Below are 20,732 nucleotides of genomic sequence, written 5' to 3'. Positions count from 1 at the left end.
ATACAGATACTATTATAAGACGAAACAGCTGGGACTTGTGATACACTCTCACACTGGGAGCAGCACTAGACGATACACATTTACATATAAAAGTCACGTCGTCTCCTCGCTCCCGTACCCCCACAACTGAATTTTTTTTACAACACCTGAAACCTACCTGGGCACACCCAAGTACAAACATCAGATTTCAACTCATTCCATGCAATGGTTTAGGAGTGCATACAAGTTAAGCACAAAAGCCAAATTATATATAGTAAGATTAGTCAGCATTCTCCAAAAATCTCCGTACCCGCAGCAGTGCACAGCTGCACGTTTTGAGAGGGACGATCCTTCCTGAAGTTGTTCGGTGCTCGCTCTCTTCTGCCTCGACCCAAGGGAAATTCTATGTGCGGGGAGTGGGGATGGAGTACGCACTGGTAACACGATTGCGTCAATAAAATTTGCAGAGTTGGAATAGGGTTGTAATATTTATTTTGTACTTGCACTTGTTGCCTAATTATCTTGCATGACAATCAAATCCAAATTGCTGGAGGAGAATGCTGCAATGCATTTTGAATCGACGTTGTGCAAGTGGTAAGACAAGGTAAGGTCTAAACCCTCACCCATCATGGACACATCCAGACTGAACTGATTTAACCACAAACTGTAATTTATGTAACAGAAAGGTTATGCTAGATACTTTCCCAACCACCTTCCTGCCCCATAAATTGTCTAATGTTTCATTTATCCGAGGTACTGATGCACAACGCCCTGCTCTTTATGGAAGGTAGTGTATGATCTTTGGTCCACAAGTGAATGTTTGGAGATGGGACCATCTAGCTTATCATCTCCCTATGCCATTGCCTTCTCTTTTCTCAATTAATTTTCCCCCATTGAGTTTATCAATTAATCGGTTGTGTCTAACACTTGCAAACGATCTCAGAGGGAAAGAGGCAAAAAGATAAAAGGGTCTGGACATATGGCACCTGACAGTCTGACACCCAATCCTACCTGTCCGATACATTCCCCTTTCTTAGAAACCAATTACCTTTCCCTTTCCTCTTACTTCTTTTAAGCTCCCCTTTTCTCATCCCATTTCCTTCCTTTGCACATCTCAACCCTTCTTCCACCCTCCCTTATCTTTTATTGTTTCTGTACCACTTGGGTGAATAGCAGCATTTCAAAAATTTAAGACTTAATTATTGGTCCAATTGATGGCTTTGAGTGACAAGAGTTTTAATTCCTTGAAATGGGGCCAATTGTTTACCGGATGCTCCTTGCCTTGCAACCCATAATCGATATTCACAACCTGCTCCTCACTCAACCCCCACTTATAGGAGAGTTAAGAGGATCTACCATGGGATGTTCAAGTAGAGTCCATAGCTTTTGTGAAAGGAAAAGCCAGGAGAATCTTCTATTGGGTCTGCGATGAGGAACTTTTTGGGATATTGGTGCTGTTCCAGTTCATGTGGTCCTGAAAGTTCCTGTCAGGTTTGTAAGTGATTGTGCTGTACAAAAAAAGAGGTTCCTGGGTTTTGAGTGTCGTAGGTATGTTTTTTGAGGCCTACATCTAAGTTTGCTGATGGATTTGATGCGATCACAAGGAGAATGCTGATCTTTCAACAGACTTGGGGTCGTCAATTATGATGGTCATTTTGAACAGTGGCATCAATTTTAGTGTGCACATAACAGCTTGCAATTGTGTTTAGGTGTGGTAAGAACTTTGGTGTGAGCTGCTCATCCAAACTGGTGAGGGCTATTCTCCAGTAGAGTATATAAACGGCCAATATTACAATCTGGAGCATATACGTATATAATATAGCAGTTAAAAAAAAACCTGAACCTTCATTACCTTATGCTGATGTGCTCCAAAATACAGTACATATTCCTTGCTTGAATTGTGTCAGATGGAGGATTTACTCAGATCCTATTACAAAAATGAACCCATTTTTGACAAGACCTGGAGGTAAAGGTGCGTACCACTGCTGCTGAGCTATATTAGTGATTGGAGGAGGGGAAAAAAAAGTTTAAATAAAACGACGGCTGCTTTCAATCCCCATCAACCTTCCATTACTTTCAGTTTTCCATACCGAGGAAAGTCCCATGGTCTCCGGTATTTCCTTTCCCTCAAGTGTATACGCAAATACGGCAAAGGAGCAACCTGGGATGGGAGGAGGAGGGGCGGGGTTAATGTTAATCACGTGTTTTGTTTTGGTTAACACAAGTAACATGATCACTGATGGATGATGCAATATGTGTTGCTATATGGATGTGATGATGCAATCTGAAACATTGTTCACTCTAATCAGGAGGGATGACGTAAACATGATATACAGACTTGGCATTTAATATGGAATATTTTTTTTGTGGGGGTGAACTTACTTTTCAAGATGACTTAGAACCAAAAGTTCATTGGAATTATGTTGAAATTATTCTAGATTTTGTTAATGTGACCTTTAAAAGAAACAAAAACCACATTTGACATTTCGAAACAAATAAATTGATCCTTGAAAGTGATGGAAACTGATATCGAACTCAATTCATGGACAGTACTGTGTTAAACTTCTGTACGTTTTCCAGAAGTATGTCTTTATTTTGCACATTAGCCAAATTTTTTTTTAACAAAAACAAAAGTTAAATTACGACTGGGATTACGGACAGTAAAATTACAGTTCAGTACTTCGTGTAACCCCCACGAGCATTCAGGAGAGCACGTACACGTTGAAGCATGCTGTTCACGAGATTTGCCATGGTTTGCACAGGAATCGCTTGCCATGCAGTGACAATAGCCTGCTGCAATTCACGCACAGAGGTCGGCTGCTGGTCCAAGTGGTCGATTTGACGCATTAATTCTGCCCACAAGTTCTCTATCGGATTCATATCCGGGGACATGGCAGGCCACTCCATATGCTCTACACCACGGTCAGCAAGAAAGTGTTGGATCAGGCGAGCACAATGAGGCCGTGCATTGTCATCTTGGAAGACAGTTTCCTCGAAAGGCTGCACGAGCAAATGGAAGCAATGTTTCTTCCAGAATGGCCCTGCACTTGAACTGGTTCAGGTTTCCATTCAGAACAACCAGGTCAGTTTTGCCCCCTGCATGAAAAGCAGCCCAAACGGTCACCCCACCACCTCCAGCTTGGACTCTTGGCACTATACAATCTTTGTTGTAGGCTTCATGCACTTGTCTGCGCACTCTGACGCAGCCATCTTGACGATAGACCAGAAATCTAGACTCGTCACAAGATCACGTGATTCCAGTGTCCTGGTTGCCATTGACGGTGCTCTCTGGCCCACTGCAATCGGCGCTGACGGTGTTGTCTGGTCAGGTGTGGCTTTCTCAGGGGATGCCTGGCACGATAGCCTGCTTGAACCAGTCGTTGGTTGACTAGCCTTCTGGATACAGGCACATTTGTCAGTTGCTGCCACTCAGCCCTAAGCCGATTAGCTGACTTGGTACGGCCATTGCGGACTAACTGGTGCAGCTGGCGATCATCCCTCCTTGTGGTTCTGCGGGGACGTCCTGGCCTCGGTATTGGTGTAGGGACACCCCTCTGAGCATTTCGTTTCAGGATCTTTGTTACCTGACCTTGAGTGATGCCATACTGCCGAGCAATAGCACGCTGTTTCATGCCGTAATTTCGTAAAGCCACCACTCCATGACAAACAGCAGTGTCGAATTGACGGACCATCTCCAGGGGAAGCGGCAATAACTTTTGAAGACGTGCAGCAGTTGTTTTCCACTAATACAGAACGCAACAACCCTTGTATACCCGACTGTGAAGCCACTCATCAAATGCACCTGTCTGTACATTTTGCCATGCCACCTGTGATATAATCCTGTTGTTGACTTCTTGCTGCGACAGACAATCAGTGACATGGTTCTTTTAACAAATAAATCACCAAAGTGTAAAAGAAACTCACCAGATTGATATACTGAGTTAAGAAAGTAAACCCAAGTCAAGAAAAAAAAAATATTCCATATTAAATGCCAAGTCTGTAGATGTATCATTGCACCATAACTTCACAGAGAGAAAATTTAACATGGAGAAATGTGCACAAAGAAATGAAAAACAGGACCAAAATGAGAAAATGAGGGCTTCACCTGAGGGATTATCCAACAAAACGGCATCTGAGAGGGACAGCTTGAGCACGAAGGAGCGCAATGCCACTTGTAACGGCTCAAGATGTTCCTCATCACTGCCAATACAAGGAAGGTGGAGGTACAGGTGATGAGATTTCAGTGATACTCAAAACAGTCCATCACTAAAAAATACCTTGAGGATAGTACAAGCTTACATTACATTCTGTTCTTCAACTTTTGCAAAAGTGAGGACAAAAGGAGAATAAACTTAAAGATTGTGAGCAATGAAGTGGAAAGCTTGCCAATAGGCAATAATATGATGCGTGTATAAAATAAAAGCAGCGAGTTTGTAATGATTGTGATTATCATACCAGAGTGGTGTGGAGGGTGGGAGGTCAAATTCAAAAACAAAACGCTCCAATGGTTCACCCTGTGGACTTAACACCACCAGTGCTATCTGCTGAACCACACCCTGCAGTGCACACCAAACATTTCCCCAATTGCATGTAACAAGGGCAATGCACCACCTCAACCCCAACACCATTACAACCACAGCAAGAGCAAGCATCACAGCCACATGCCTACGTCGGTACTAGATTGTGCAAACTTTTTTTTTTTTTTTACTTGCTTTCAAAAACGGCTTGGAAAGCAAAACTACAAAGCATTCCAAAAATGCAAACCCCATCGGCATCTGCTTTGTACTCGAAATAAATGAAGAAAACAGCTAAACAAACAAACATTTTTTATTATAAATTAGTGTTCTCCATATTTTCATATTAAAAGGTTGTTGAAAATTTGATGACAAAAGGTCAAATGGTAAACTAGAAAGCATCTCAAAACGCAAGTGGACAAAATTAGGAAACACGGAAGTGAATTTTTTTTTTAAACCTGGCCGTCTTGCGCTGCCCAGCTGCGGACGGCCTAACAAAGGCTATTTGTTCTCACCGTTTTGCCTTCACAAAGTTGTACTTCACAAAGTTTTCCCTTTGACATTTTGACCCAATTATTAATTAGTCTTCTCTGTTCTCGTATGAAGAGTTTGCCGAAACCTTGATGACAAATGGTAAAAACAAATTATAGCCTGGACACACACGCACACACCATGTCTTGTACTCTTACAATCCTATTAATCTATTGTACAGTATCAGCTATTCCTAAAGTATATTATAACACTAAGGATTGCTGCAAATGATGTTAATTTCACAACATCCTATATTCAACTTTATTTAAATGAGCAAGTTGCCTGTGTCCGCACGGGATTCCAAACGGGGTGGGGATGGAGGCAGCAAAAATGTAAATGTTTCTGTCATCGAACCGCAAACCAGGAGCAACAATCACATTTATTGCCGCATCAGATGCAATTTATATGCTCTAATGGCGATGAGGTGCGCCGTTTGAAACTGTTCGATATATCTCGCTTTTTTTTGATGCCGAGGGTCCATAATAAAAATTTGTATTGGTGTCAAAGCCAGTGACCAATTGCAAAGTAATCGTAAGAAGTAGGATTATAAATCTCAAAACATAGTTCCCTTACTTAAAGTAAGAACCTAAAGCTGCAAGCAATTGACCGATTTCCCCGACAACATGGATCATCAGCTGGGCACTGTTCTTCCTCGAGGTTTTGATCCTTTCAGTCCAGAAGCTCTCCAAAGTGTGGAACCTTGGTCATAGACCGACAGATGGCCTCACATTATCCTCAAGCACCCTCTGGTACAATGAAGAATTCATAGTGGATTATATGATGGTGAGCTGCCCAGGCCCTGATGCAGCAAAGCTGCCCCAAACCATAATATTTCCACCACCATGCTTTGCAGTTGGTATCAGGTTCTTGTGGTCAAATGCTGTCTTTGGTTTTCGCCAAACATGTCTTCTGGTACTGTGGCCAAATAGCTCCACCTTTGACTCATCTGTCCAGAGCACATTGTTGCAGAAGTGCTGGTCTTTGCCAAGGTGTTCTTGGCAAACTTTAGTCTTGCCCTGATGTTCTTTCTGGATAGCAAAGGTTTCCTCCTGGCACACCTCCCATGTAGATCAAATTTGTGCAGCCTCTTTCTAATGGTAGACTCGTGCACTTTGACATCAACAGTGGCAAGAGCTACCTGTAGGTCCCGTGATGACATTCTGGGGTTATTAAAGACTTCTTTCAGCATATTGCGGTCTGCTCTCGGGCTGAACTTGTTGGGGCGGCCTGGCCTGAACAAGTTGGCAGTTGTTTGGAATCTTCTCCACTTGTAGATGATCTTCCGGACAGTCGAATGATTGATTTCAAATTGTTTGGAGATCTTTTTAAATCCCTTCCCAAACTCGTAGGCATCTATAACCTTCTTTCTGAAGGCCTCAGACAGCTCTTTTGATCTAGGCATGGTGAGGCCGCACACTTCAAGAACAAAGAGCAAACCAAACTAAATGTCTGAGGTTTAAATAAGACAGGTTTCTCCAAGATCCTCTCGAACGATGTTCTTATCATTTGCACCTGATTCTAATTTTTGGTATTTGAAGTAGTGATAAATGGAGGGGTGTACTTACTTTTTCCACAAGCGAAATTTGCATTTATGTTTATTTAAATTATACAATGGACTACAAAATGTAAATGTTTCATGATATTTGTTATATTATATCACCTTTATCTATCAATATTGTTGAAATGAAGATCAAATAGCTGTATGTTGAAATATGTTGAAAAAGTCAAAACTTTACATGGGGTGTACTTACTTTTTCACATGACTGTATATACATATATATACATATATATATATGAGACTTGAAAAGCATGCTTATATTATCACGTGAATGGTACAGTGATAGACTCACCTGTTCTAGCAAGGGCTTCACACCTTCCAACACATCCTCCACATAGTGACACAGCTCCGGGTGCAGACAAACCTGTGAAGCAGATTGGAATCGGCAGCCAACATTGCAAAAAAAACAAATGTAAATTTAAAAAATGATAAAATGAAAAAATAAAATAAAAGGAAATAAAAAATGCTAAAACAGTTATGTTATGACAAGTCGAGGTGGAATGTGCCATGTGGTGTACCCGTACCATAACAGGCACATTGTATTTGAGCCGACGAGAGAATGCCCCGGCAGGATAGATTTGTCTCACGTACAGGATGTAATGGAAAGCCACCTCCAAGAACTCACAAATGCAACCAGCCACCACTGCACAGAGAGACATGCAAAGGATTGCTATGCCATCTTCATGCGTTGCTAAGCATCCTAATGCCCTTGGGTAAAATCAATAAGACAAAACATCGACTGCCTTTACACACGGAAAGATTTCTGCAGTCACAATTGAAACCGCATAACCCTAATGCCTTACAACAACCAGCATATTTTATTTTCATTTTTATATATTATATCTTTTTATTTCGTTTTCTTATTCCCTTTGTGTTTTATGTTTTAATGATGGTTAACTTACGGTGTCACCAAAGGATAATTTCCCTGAATATGGGACAATAAGGATTTATTATTATTATAATACACCTGGCCGATGCATCTCAACCACAGCGAGACTGCTGCATTTTGATTGGATCACACGACTTACCGACGCCGCTCCGATATGGCCTGGCACCCCAGCATCACATCTGTCTCTCCTAGATTCTGTGGGATCTTATGGTCTCAACATTATTCGCATGTCCCACGATGAGGCTGAAGCACAAGGTCTGCTGTTCTTATATCGTAGGCAGGTCGATGGCCTGTTTACCTCTGCCGTCAAAGGTGAGCAGGGGTTATGTCTGTTTGTCTATGTGTAAACAGGATATCTCAAAAGGTTGTGGACGGATTCGGACGAAATTTGGTCGGGAGGTTTGGTATGTGACAAAGAAGAATTGATTCGATTTTGGTGAAGAGCCAAATCTGGATATGACAAAAAAAATTTCAGTGATCCTTCACCATTGAGAGATAGGGCCAAAAATAATATATTGCATACTATTTAAGTTGTGGACGGATTATGACAAAACTTCATCGATGAGTTAGTTTGGCGACAACAACGAGCAGATTAGATTATGGTTCAGGTCTGGATCCAGACCCGGCCTGTCAGTGGGATACAAAACATAAACTGTTCAGTTTGGCAGAAGCATGCGCTCCACCGAGTGTCGCTCTACTGTAGTTCCTACTGTCTCTCCTTGAGCTTAGCACTCTCTCAACCCCCCGAATCCCTCCCCCCTCCCACCTGCCACCCGAAATCCCTTTCCCCTAACCCCCCTCCCAAGTTCCTCACCCCCCACAACAACTCCAGAATGTACATGTTCTTCCAGTAGTTGTTTTTTTTATGCAGCACGCACCTCCATGCAGGTAAGCATTAATTCTTACAGTGGTGCGGTGGTGCCACTGTTGCAGTGCCCTCTCGGGGTTAGAGGAAGAATTAATAATTTGTTCAGGGTGCCAGTGATAGATTGCCCACTGTTTGGATACCGTGGGATTTTGAGCATCCACCAAGTAATGCCGGCAGAGGGAGCACCCAGTTTAACGTCCAACCGTGGAACGATGCACACATTGATCAATGATCGTGCATGCGAAACACCACGATGGCAGTTTATAGCTGGGTCGAGATTCAATCCCGGATTAGACAGCTCAGAGGCAAGAGTGCGTATCTCTGGGGCCTACGCCATCATGCCAGCCCTTCTTCTTCCAGCAACGCCTCCAAGTTAAACATCCAAAATTCAGGCTGACTGTAAGCTTAGCCCGTTCCTCACTTCTCCAGTATGTGTGATCGCTTTCCAGAAGCTGCGCTTATCCCACTTTTCCCTCCAGGGCTTCAAGCAGGGGGTGTGCCACCATCTCATGGTGATCATGGTGTGTCCTCTATCCTTACTAACCCCATTAAACATTCCTAACCTAATCCTCTTACATGCAAGCTATCAGTGTTTCCCCCCCTCATCCTCTCTTTTCCAGTTCATGCATTCCCTTGCCAATTGTGTCCAAGAGTTACCCCAATGCCTTACTGTCAGCTAATGTCACCTCAACCAGATAGATAGGTAGGTAGGCAGGTTTACTCACCGTGTCTGCTATCTGCCGATTGCTTGGCAGCCATTGTGGACATTTTTCTCCCTGCTGTGGCACAAAAAAAAAATGGATTACTCCATGATCCTTTGAAGGTAATAAATCCAGGCATTGTCATGTCAAGTAACATAAAGCTTTTAGACACAAAGTGAAGAATTGTGTGCATCTGGCATATACAAACTGAATTTGAGTGTGTGTGACACATAATACAAGTCCAGCTGGATGGTGTAGATGTAGCACAGTTACCATCGAGCTGCCTCATCAGGGTTCAATTCCCGACCCCACTATAAACTGTTGGATCGCTAGTCCGCAGACAAGGCTGGCAGATTGGCAGGCAGACCACCGACTATTGCTAGCAGATGGGCCGCCCAGCTTGGCATCCATCCGAGGGACGGAGCACTTTGTGATGCATCCCCGTTCCTGAGACGCACCGATCCGACAGTTTACAGTCGGGTCAGGAATCAAATCCAGATACACGCCGCTCACAGGAAGTGTGCTACGTCTGCACCGTCTGTCAACCGCCATTTTTACATGAATGAGGGAGAAGCATCATAACACACAAGGAACGTTGGCACAGGAGGCCATTCATGCCTACGCTGCACCAACCCGAGAAACCATCACCCATTCACACACACACACAAGCTTCCTCCAAGTCCTTCCAATATCCCTGTACCCATCACCTAGGTACCTATCTAATTCCAATTTAACCCTACAGTATCTACCCCCTCTACCAAAGAAAGGGGATGCAAGAGAATGTACAAATCACCAAACCATTGCCTTGATCTCACATGCGAGCAACATATTACGAAAGATCATTCAACACAAAAGAGAAGACTTCTTTAAGCAAGACGTGCTCATTGAGCAAGCAGGTTCCAGAAGAGGAAGAGGTATGAGGGATCAAATCGTAAATCTGTGGTGGATTATGGAAAAGGCAAGGGAATGTCAAAGGAAGATGTTTCTCTGTTCTATAGATTACGGGCATGGGGTACCCGGTGTTGCTCGATGTTGTTCTAATCCTGTTGGCATTTTGAAGAAATCAAACACTTCCCTAAAGCCACTAAGGAATGGGGTTAGGCATCATTTAATATTACCTTTCAAGTGGCTACAAAGGCTTAGGCACTACAGAGTGTTTTTTTTTTAAGTTAAACTTTGGGTTTTTTTCAAATGTTTTTGCTTAAAACACTCCCTGACACTCACTGATGCACCTCTGAAAGTTTTAAGAAGATCCCTTAAGCCTTCACTAAGAAAAATGGCGACACGCAGACACACAGACAAATGGCCCTCTTATAGTACAGATTATAGTAAAGCCTTCCATTGTGTTGATCATGAATTGATCATGGATTATGCTGAGAGAAAAGGCAATGTCGGAGCACCTGATATGTCTGATTAGAAGCCTGTACACTAAACAAGAAGATACAGTAAGAACAGAGTATGGAGAGATAGAATGGTTTGGAATTGGGAAGGGGATCGGACAGGTGGATGGACAAAAGGACCACCGAGGCACTCGGAAACATGGTGGTGGGATGATGAAGTTGGAAAGAGGATTGACGAGAAGAGGAAGAAGTTCAAGGAGTGGCAGAAGGCGAAGGGTACGGGAGCAGAAACAGCAGAGCATGAAAGTTATAAGGCAGCCAGGAAGGCTGCAAAGAAAGAGGTAGCAAAGGCGCAGGAGGCATGCAGGAAAATGTTCGGAGAACGCTTGGATTTGGAAGAGGGTCAGAAAGCAGTATTCAGGATTGCAAAGCAGATAGCGAAAGAGAGGTGTGATGTGATGGGGGTGAGTTGCTTGAAGGATGAAGTGGGACAAATCGTTGTGGACCCAGATGGAATTAAAGGAAGATGGAAAAGATAGATGGAAATGCTGTTGAATACAGAGAATGAATGGGATGGCAACATAGAGAGTAACCCAGTTTTAGGACCGGCAGAGAAGATAACTGAGAAGGAAGTTGAGGAAGCGATAAAAGCAATGAAGGGTAGAAAAGCGGGAGGGCCGACGGGAGTTGTGGGAGATATGTTGAAGGCAGCAGGAAGTTGGGGTGTGAAGAGAATGACAGAGATCTGCAATCTGGTGGTGAAAGAAGGCCGCATTCCAGTGGATTGGTAACTGAGTACCCTCGTCCCTCTATACAAGGGGAAAGGTGACCCTCTGGAGTGTGGCTCGTACCGAGCGATAAAGTTATTGGAGCATGGAATGAAGGTATTGGAAAGGGTGTTGGAGAGGAGGATAAGGAAGAAAGTGAAGATCGACGAAATGCAGTTTGGATTCATGCCAGGAAGAGGAACGACAGACGCGCTTTTCATTGTGAGGCAGTTGCAGGAGAAGTACATGGAGAAGAGGAAGAAGTTGTTTCTTGGGTTTGTTGATCTGGAGAAAGCATTCGATCGGGTTCCATGCAAAGTATTGACATGGGCATTGAGGAAGTTCGGAGTGGAGGAATGGTTGATCAGAGTAGTGATGGCAATGTACAAAAGAGCGCGCACAGCTGTAAGGACGAAGGACGGGAACAGTGGTGAGTTTGAGGTGAAGTTGGGAGTGCATCAGGGGTCGGTACTAAGTCCACTACTATTTGTAGCTGTGATGGAGGTGCTGGCTCAGACCGTAAAGGAGGGTTTACCGTGGGAGTTGTTGTATGCAGATGATCTGGTGTTGATTGCGGAAAGTATGGATGGACTGAAGGAAAGGATGAACACGTGGAAGGAATGTATGGAGACAAAAGGTCTGAAGGTGAATATCGGAAAGACGAAGGTGATGGCAAGTGGTAAAGCATGTGGTGAGGTGGAAAGAACTGGGAAGTGGCCCTGTGCTGTGTGTAGGAAGGGTGTCGGAGTGAACTCCATTCAGTGTACAATGTGCGCTGAGTGGGTTCATCAAAAATGTAGTGGTCTGAGAGGGTCATTAACCAGTGTGGCAGCTACATTCAAGTGTAAGGTGTGCACAGAGGGAGCTGCAGATGGAGGAAATGTTGAGTTGGGTCTTGGAGACGGCATGAAGCTGGAAGGTGTGAAAACATTTTGCTACCTCGGAGACATGCTGAATGGAGAAGGTGGATCAGACTCGGCAACGGTTGCTCGAGTGAGATGTGCATGGAAGAAGTTTCGGGAATTGAGTGGCATGCTGATGATGAGGGGAGTGTCGTTGAAGCTGAAGGGAAAGGTGTATGCTGCATGTGTGAGAAGTGTTATGATTTATGGGAGCGAGACATGGGTAATGAACGTAGAGCAGCAACGAAGGTTGGAAAGGGTGGAAATGCGAATGGTTCGACGGATGTGCAGAATATTGTTGAGAGAGAGGAAGACAAATGATGAATTGCGAAAGATGATGGGAATAGAGCCTGTGATTGATGCTGTGAAGAGGAACAGGTTGAGATGGTTTGGTCATGTGTTGAGGAAGGATGAAAGTGACTGGTTGAGAAGAGTGATGGAAATGAATGTGGAAGGAAGTAGAGGACGGGGAAGACCGAGAAAGACTTGGCTAAAGATGGTGGAAGAAGAAATGCGGGCAAGGGGGTTAACAAGGATAGATGCAGAAAATAGGGCAAAATGGAGAAGATTGTCATGGGGACCGCAAGGCTAACCCCCGCTCTAGCAGGGAAAATGGCCTTTTAAAATGCATGTTGTTGTTGTATTGGACAGGGGTGCACATTCTTCCCTTACTTGTTTAATCGGTATAGTGAGCACATCATGAGCAAATCAAACTTGGATGATGTATGGAGGATGGAGTCGAGATTGAAGGAAGATGTATCAACAACCTAAGGTATGCTGACGATACCACTGTGTTGGGAGAAAGTAAAGAGGACTTGATGAAATTGCTACAAGTCGTGAAGAAGGAATGTAAAAAAAATATTGTCTTCATTTAAACCTAAGAACATTAAAATCTTGTCAGCTGAGACGATTGATGTGTTCACACTTGGAGATGATCACGTGGAAATAATGGAAAGTTTCATCTTCCTGGGATCTCAGATTGAAGTGAGTGGTGAATGTGGAGGAGAAATTCATAACTTTGAGGTTAACTGGATGGTTAACTTTGAGGAGAACAGCAATGTCAGGATTGGCAAAGATCTGGAAAGACGATGATGTGACAATACAAACCAAGAGACTGGTGAATGCTCTGGTTCACCATTGGTGTCTCCAATCTGGTATTTCCAGGTGTGATGTATGGATGTGAATCATGGACAGTGAAAAAGAAAGAAAAGAAGAAGAGTGACTATTTTGAAATGTGGTGTTGAGGACTAATGTTAAAAACTCCATTGACTGCAAGAAGAACAAACAAATCAGTGCTTGAATATATGAGACCACCATGTACATTAGAAGTGCTGACGTTAAAACAAAAACGGTCACACTTTGGATACATCATGCATGCAGAACACGAAAGTCTGGAGAAGTCAACCATGCTGGGTTCGGTTGAGGGAAGAAGAAGAGGAAACCTTGTATGTGCCCGATGGATGGATGGATGGGGTAAAAGTTGCAACGAAGCTGTCCCTGCCAGAGCATTGAGAAGCAGTGCAGGATAGGGATGTTTGGAGAAACCTGGGTGTGTTCCGAAAGCCAAGCCGTCCGTTCCGTATCAACCGCTTTACAAACCGCTCGGAAAACGGAGCAAGCCATTAAGAGAGGTGCTTCCTTGTGCTAACAAAAATGGACGCAGTCGTCACATTCAAAATGATACTTCAACCAATGAAATGTTCAGAGGCAGCATACCCCTGTTCTTATAATAATATTGAAACGTGCATTTGATACTTTAATCTTTACTGGACTTTTCATCCTAATTCTTATATCACTCTATAAAGATACAACACTACAAGTACACCCCCCCTAAAAACGAACAATGGTATAGTCCACAGATGGTTTATTGATAAGCTTCGCAGGGAAATCCTCCCTCTGACTCCCTATTTATCTTTCTCCTCTTCTGCAGCCGCTGCGGGCAATAAATTCGTTTGCTGAAGTTATCACAAGAGGATGGAGTAAAACTGAAAACGCCAACCCAGACAGCATTCGCTCCTGTACCGCAATGTTGTTAAACGGTGCCCAGCGCTGCGTTCCGCTGGAGCGCTAAGTATAAATCAAGCCGCTTGGCGAGCGATAGCAAGCCGCTTGCTAACGGAACACACGACTTTACGGAACTAATCAACTGAACCAGATAACTTGATAACCCCCTCTTACCGCCACGCGCCACTACAGTGAAATGAAAACATCATTCCAATTTTTAATTTACACAAAGGGAACCTCAAGATGATCTAGAAGCGAAAGATCGATTTGTTCGGAACGAGGCCTTCGGCTTCACCTTCACTTTCAGTTCTTGTGCGCAGAACCGTCATATTGTCGGCAACAGTACTCGGTCTTACCGTCATCATAACGCATGGAACCAACTCACCTCATGCGGGAAAAAGATCCCACAAAACGATCCACCATTAAAATTCCATTTCTGAAACGCTTTTATAACTGGAACTGGTGCTTTGTTCTCCAGAGAGCAACATTACGCCCTGCTTTGCAGCTCATCTGTCATTGGTTATTCATAATCACGTGGGTTTTTTTTTGTACGGTGCTGTTAATTCGACCTGTGTAACGCCCGAATCCATCTATATATTACGTACGCTAAAGCCTAAAATTGCGGAACTTTCGAAAAATGTTTTTTTGTTGTTTTTGTCAAAAGCACTCCCGAAATAAGGGGCATCTATTTATATGTAAGGATTAAATTGAGAAAACGAAGGGAAGCTAAAAGGAGAGAGGAAGGAGGCTTGGAGAGTGAGGGGAAAGTGGAGTGGAAAGAAAGTTCTGTACCGTATGAAACTTACAGTGAATAGGGGAGGCGAAAAGGGGGAAGGAGAGAAGTGTACCACCACATTTGCGTATGTACTAAATGGATGGCCTACAATCTGCTTTTCCTCCTATCTGGCGTCCTTGCGTTTTATACTTATCGTGCCTCCCCCCAGGCCCTCTCCCTCCCACACATCTCCCGATGTCCCTGCTCTCAAATGTTGTTTGTGTGCTTCCTCCCCTTCTCTCCCAATCTTGTCGACCGCTCCCCTTCTTATATACTTTGTTTGCTTGTTTGTTTGATAAATGTTAGCTTTTTCACGAGCCTCGACTCTGTATACAAAAAAAAAAAAAAATCTCGTCAACTCCCTTCTTCTTGTCCCGTAGACCGAATGGAGAAGATTTCTCCGTTGCATTATGTGACGGCTCACTTTACATCGCAGGCCAGCAGCGGTGTGCTCCGAGATGCAACATCCATTGATGCCAATGACAGCAGATTGTGGAACTGTGATGATTAATTGCTCATCGATTTGTAGGTTACAACTGAATCCGCTGCAGAGCTTGAATATCAAACTAAGACTCATCTTTGCAACGAGCCGTCACGGTTGAACTGTTTTGTCCAATCCTGCGAATTATTTCCGAAGAACGCACACATCGCTACAAGCCCTGGGATTTTATTAACAACCACATCACATCACATCATTCTTCCCAATTCACTTTCTCGCTTCCTTAACAAAGCTTTACACGACGGTGCAAGAACGGTAACAACTATAAATAGATACAACCGTACAAGCATCAGATGATATCTCTGTGACAATAGAAAATTCATTTGGTATCAAACTATACATGAAAGATACAAAAGTGAAAAATACTTTCAGAAACGGTGTTTATGATATAATACAATGTAATGCATATATAGGCAGTCTGTGGGGATTTGTGAAAGTCAAATTATTCGTTTTGGAACCGCTAATCAAACCTATAATTCACTGCAAAAGAGCCCAAGCATGATGGAGATGCTATTTAGACAGAGCTTTTCTTCCAAAGGCCACCACAGAGGCAGTGATTGACCCAACGTTGCTCCCAACTCCTCACAATGTTCGCCATGGCGGGCCGGGGTGGTGCACGAAGCAGGGTCACACAACCACATCTTGGGGCATGAGACAAAACAACATGGAGGTTAGAAACAACAACAGCAAGTAAAGCAATGTTTTAATTCTTGTGGCAACAGATGGAGAGAAAAATCTGTACAGAGAAGTTTCACAACCGAACACCCCTTACCACCACAATTGTAGGAGTGAAATGATTTTTTTTTGTCGTGGCTGTTTTTACTGGCATCAGTGAGGCATCCAGTTAGGAAATAAAAGGCTTATGAAACTAGAGAGCTCATAGAACACCTTACCCCATGCAGTCGTGATAAAAAGGGCATGAGAATGGTCTTTTCAACTCTTGCTGTGCTTTTGAGCACGATCTATATTAGTTTTGCTCTTGAACCTTGAATATCAGGTGTGAAGGTAACCATATGCTACACGCCACCATATTTGTCTCAATGCTGAATCTCACAGTTACTCTGCCCTCAGGGCATGAGACGGCGAGAATGTTTTTCCAAATACAGTACTGCTAAACAGAATGTTTTTGAAAGTGTCAATAAGGCGATTTGTGTCTTACAGTGTTCAAGTATGTAATTCAATTTAAATAAAATAAAGGTTTTTAAAGCTGTGTGTGCAGGAAGTATCACATCTGGTGGAGACGTATCAGACGCCAAGTATTACCTGATGCAGGTTTTTGTCTGTTCAATGGGATGCACACCCAGGTATATACAACGTAAATGGTCTATCTTCTGTCCTGGAGGTCTGTAAGGTGCATAAGGATAAATAAGATGTGAGGTTCAAGCTGTCTGCCACCAGGAATTGTGGAATGTCTTAAAGGAATCAAAAGGACACTTCAACAATTCGGTGAATGAATAAAAGACTAAACATTGCAGTTTTAAGTTCTTAACCCTTTGAGTACGGGATTTTTTTTTGATAAAAATACCCCCGGTACGGAATTAATTTGGCATTTTGGTACGGGAATGCAACCACGTAATGACAATCTATTTATAGGTATAGTCGATGACGTGTAATAACGTCATCCGCACACAAAACTTTTTCGTGGGTTGGGGCACTGGACGTCATCCGTACTCAAAGGGTTAAAGAGTTTTAAGAACTGAACATTGCAGCAAATGTTGCTATTCAAACAAATTACGTGATCTTTGTAGTTCAAACTACTTTGAACTAGAACGGCACTCTTCGATGTTGCGACATCAATCTATATGCCTCCGCCCACATTTTTACATCATTATCCATACTTGTACCAAGTTTGATTTAAATCCCTTCAGCTGTTCTCAAGTATCACATTTTTCCTGACATGACCTCTGACATTGGACCTTTGACGCCAAAATCTAAACAGTTCATCTTTGCATCATAATATATACTTGCACCAAGTTTGGTCAAAATCCCATCACTGGTTCACAAGTTAGTGCAGTAAAAGGAATTTTGACCTTATGTGACCTCTGACCTCTTGACCCCATAATCTAATCTGTTTATCTTTACATCATTATACACACTTCTACCAAGTTTGACTTAGTTCCCTTTGGCCGTTCTTAAGTTATTTTGGTAATGAAAACCTATCACCGACGGATGGATGGACAACCCGAAAACAATGCCTCCGGCGACTTTGTCGGCTGAGGCATAAAATTGACTTTTAAAAAGCACTGTAGATCTTCAAAATTTGTAGATCTTCAACCACTGTGATTAAAATATATATTTAATGCACTGCAGATCTTCAATCAAAATATTCCATTAATCAAAGCAATGGAGTCATGTAGCAGTGCACAAAAAAGAACCACCTTTAGAGGCCATTTTCCCCCGCAGAGCAGGGGTTGGACTTTTTTGCGCACCTTAGTCCCCTTTTTGAAGCAATGTTTTATGGCCGGATGCCCTTCCTGCCGCCAACCGTTCGTCGCCTCTTGCGACAAACACGGATTTACCAGGGAACTGGTACTCAATTTGCCGACCTCGGAAGGATGACAGGCTGAGTCAACCCACCTGGCGTTAATTTAGCGATCGACCGGGATTCAAACCCAGGATGCTTGGATCCCAAGCCGGCACCCGAACCACTAAGCCAACACCAGGCTATGTAGCAGTACACAGATTGACAAAAAATATTGCACACCATTTGCTATGTTCCGAGATTAATCTCCATTGCACAGAAATGCAATGTAAGGTTTGCAGCTGGAGGATGTGCGAGTGATTTAGCCACTTCTTGTCGCATATTTACAAGTTCAAAAGGACATCAACAAGGCATTTTAGTTCGGGCTGTTTTGGGGGCAGAAGCAACTGATTGGGGCAAAATAAATCATTCCAGAATTACAAAACCGACGAGACTCAGAGGACCTTTATTAATATAAACGATATCAATAACACAACAACAAAACAATAATAATGAGTTTGGAAAAGAGTGCTCACCCCGGCCTGGTGCTTTCTATCCCAGAGCCTGTGGACATCAGCGGTGGGCCATGGCCAAAAGTGTAGCGAGGAGCTGGCTTCGTTGAAGTCCGGGCTGAAGTGCCGAGCGGGGTCACTGGAGGCCAGTCGAGCGGGGGGAGGAGCAATTGGCTTGGAAGCAGACAACACTCATCCAGCAAGGCGTCATCAGGCTCTGAGGGTACGGATGGATTATCTTCTCTGCCTGGAATGAAGAAAGAAAAGGGCGAGGATGAAGGATTGTGAAAAACAAGAAAGGCTGCAGGTAATTTGAAAATGTCTCTGAGCTTACAGCAAAGCCACAGTCGAGTGAGCAGGCGAAAGGCGAGGCTGAGGGAGTCCTGGGAATCGGATGTGGCATGAAGAACAGGCAGGCAGGCTGACTTGATTAGGCCCCATATCCTGATTACCACCAGCAGCTCACGGAGCCAACCTAGAGCTACTGGATCTCGTGCCGGACCTGTTGTTCCACGTACACTGCTTGCCTGCATCAGAATAATGAACACCATTAAGTCAGATCAAAGGGAAGTGCAGAAGGAAACAGAAAATATGTTGGAGGGAGGGAGGAAGTATCTAAATGAATGCTACCGAAGGGCATTGTACTGCGAGTCAGTACTGTTATATGGCTCTAGTAATTAAACTACTATAGCCTCTTACATACACATAACTTTCTGCCGTGACAACAATCAGACGAGTACCTGGTGGGGAAGACCCGCCAGCAGGTGCAATGTGAAGTCTGCCACCCACTGGATGAGTTGCTGAAGAGCTTGCAGCAGCGGTGTGTCCAAAACAAACTCTTCTGTACGCAGGTTAAGCATCACCTTGTCTATGTCTGTAGCAGAAAGAAATCCACAAGCTTATCACGGACAAGGTGGGCAAACTGAAGACGAGACGAGTGGGCCACATGAGTGGATGAAGAATAGGTGCATGGCAATGGGGCAAGAGGAGAGAAGGTTTGAGGCAGATTGGGTTTGAAGGCAAGGACAAGAGAGAGACATAGCATTAGATGGGGACAGGAGCAGATCAGAGAGAAGTACAGTAAAAATTGATGTCGAGACTTAAAGGTAGGAGTGAATATCAGATAATTTGTGAACGAAAATGTGTTCTTTCCTACCACAGTCTCCATTTTTGGCACAAGTCTCAGCAAGTCGTTCCCCTGGGCTGCGTTCAGGTGCATGCTGAGAGCCGTGTTGAGTACCGGATGGACCAGCTGCTGGCCGCAAAAGGCCCTTAAGAGCTGCAGAAACAGCCTGTAGTAGAAGCCTTGCCATAAGATCAGCTGAGCGGTGTGCTGTGCCAGGACATATACGATACAACCAGGCACGGAGGGAGAGCACACGGCTGTGCAAAGCCTATGCAGAAGACAATGGTAGCCAGGAAATGGAAAAGTGAGTGTGATGGAAGAGCAAAGACAATCGGTCAACAGAGGGCAATTATATGAAAAAGTGCAGATAGTTAAGAGCAACAATCAAGGCTCACTCCTTCACTCCAGGTTTGGTCCTCGTACCTGCTGCAAGGGTGGCACCTGACGTGAGTACTCTTCTGCAAGTCTGTCAGCCAGTGCCGCAGCCGCTCCTGGGCCACTCGTGCTTCCCAGTCCTGCATGAATAATGATGTCCCATGGGTCATGACCAGTGACTAGGCAGAACTCCAGCAGCAGAAGGAGGTGGCGAAGAGTTGGTGGGCCATCAGCAAGACCCAATGATGGTGGCACTCGTACCATAATCACCTGTTAAAGTGAGGTAGTGAGTAACTTCGTAACTTGCATATCAATAGCTGTTTTCCAACACATTCGCCTTGATAAAGCGTCATCAGCACAGCATTATCCATTTCCCTGCCTTCCCAATTCCTGCTGCACCATTCCTGAATGCTCCTCAGAGTTGACATAGCTCCTCTCCTCAAGACTCCCAAAGGCATCCTTTCCCTCCGTGTAAGACTATTCGTCGTGTGCCCAACCCCAACAACCTCACATTGAGGTTCTCCTGTTCCATTATGTTTCAACTCAAACAAGCTACCTTTCCATTTGAATCCAGCCCAAGAAGGGCAGTGCAGGCTGGAGAGAATTCAGCTGCAAGTAGATGGGCGGTGGGTGGGCAGCCGGCAGTTCTTGGCCGCTTGAGAGATGGTTCGTCAAGAGAGCGAGTGGCCAACGGGGTAGAAGAGGGAGCAGTTGAGGAAAGCGAAAGCGATAGAGTAGCCAGGCGCTGTAAGCTAAACCGGTGGAGAATCTGCACAGAGCCATCAGTCAGAGCCACCGCTATGCCTAGGAGAGAGGAATAAATAATCTACTTAAGGAAATAGTAGTATCCCACCAATCACATTACCAATTCTAATGAGCTCCTCATTTAGAAAAGTAAAATGTTGAAGAGCAGAGGAAAGATAAGCATGGG

At 44.0% G+C, this 20,732-nt stretch overlaps 2 protein-coding genes across 8 annotated transcripts in view; both read right to left on the bottom strand.

Annotated features, from left to right (window-relative positions):
• Positions 1–20,732, bottom strand: part of MAD2L2 (mitotic arrest deficient 2 like 2) — a 136,795-nt gene that overhangs the window by 2,063 nt on the left and 114,000 nt on the right. Inside the window, exons 2-9 of one of the 5 annotated variants that reach the window (XM_078771220.1) lie at positions 14,439–14,510; positions 9,065–9,118; positions 7,107–7,225; positions 6,875–6,946; positions 4,435–4,535; positions 4,085–4,179; positions 2,070–2,140; positions 290–382 (exon numbers count right to left, since the gene is read on the bottom strand). In XM_078771220.1, coding sequence (XP_078627346.1) covers positions 290–382; positions 2,070–2,140; positions 4,085–4,179; positions 4,435–4,535; positions 6,875–6,946; positions 7,107–7,225; positions 9,065–9,107 — 594 coding nt within the window. In that variant the 5' untranslated portion in view covers positions 9,108–9,118; positions 14,439–14,510. Of the gene's footprint in view, positions 1–289; positions 383–2,069; positions 2,141–4,084; positions 4,180–4,434; positions 4,536–6,874; positions 6,947–7,106; positions 7,226–9,064; positions 9,119–13,491; positions 13,688–14,438; positions 14,590–20,732 lie in introns of those variants that run through there. The other 4 variants (XM_078771219.1, XM_068107806.2, XM_078771221.1 and 1 more) reach the window with 4 other exon arrangements.
• Positions 15,480–20,732, bottom strand: part of MED16 (mediator complex subunit 16) — a 79,029-nt gene continuing 73,776 nt past the window's right edge. For all 3 annotated transcript variants that reach the window (XM_068107821.2, XM_068107819.2, XM_068107820.2), the window contains 8 exons: positions 20,358–20,605; positions 19,850–20,071; positions 19,457–19,694; positions 19,041–19,174; positions 18,635–18,827; positions 18,325–18,547; positions 16,591–16,671; positions 15,480–15,968 (listed from right to left, as the gene is read on the bottom strand). In XM_068107821.2, coding sequence (XP_067963922.1) covers positions 15,842–15,968; positions 16,591–16,671; positions 18,325–18,547; positions 18,635–18,827; positions 19,041–19,174; positions 19,457–19,694; positions 19,850–20,071; positions 20,358–20,605 — 1,466 coding nt within the window. In that variant the 3' untranslated portion in view covers positions 15,480–15,841. The remainder of the gene's footprint in view (positions 15,969–16,590; positions 16,672–18,324; positions 18,548–18,634; positions 18,828–19,040; positions 19,175–19,456; positions 19,695–19,849; positions 20,072–20,357; positions 20,606–20,732) is intronic.

Source organism: Myxine glutinosa, chromosome 2, assembly GCF_964187855.1.
Source record: "Myxine glutinosa chromosome 2, kmMyxGlut1.1, whole genome shotgun sequence".
NCBI classification, from domain to species: Eukaryota; Metazoa; Chordata; class Myxini; order Myxiniformes; family Myxinidae; genus Myxine; species Myxine glutinosa.
This window is presented reverse-complemented; position numbering and strand designations above follow the sequence as displayed.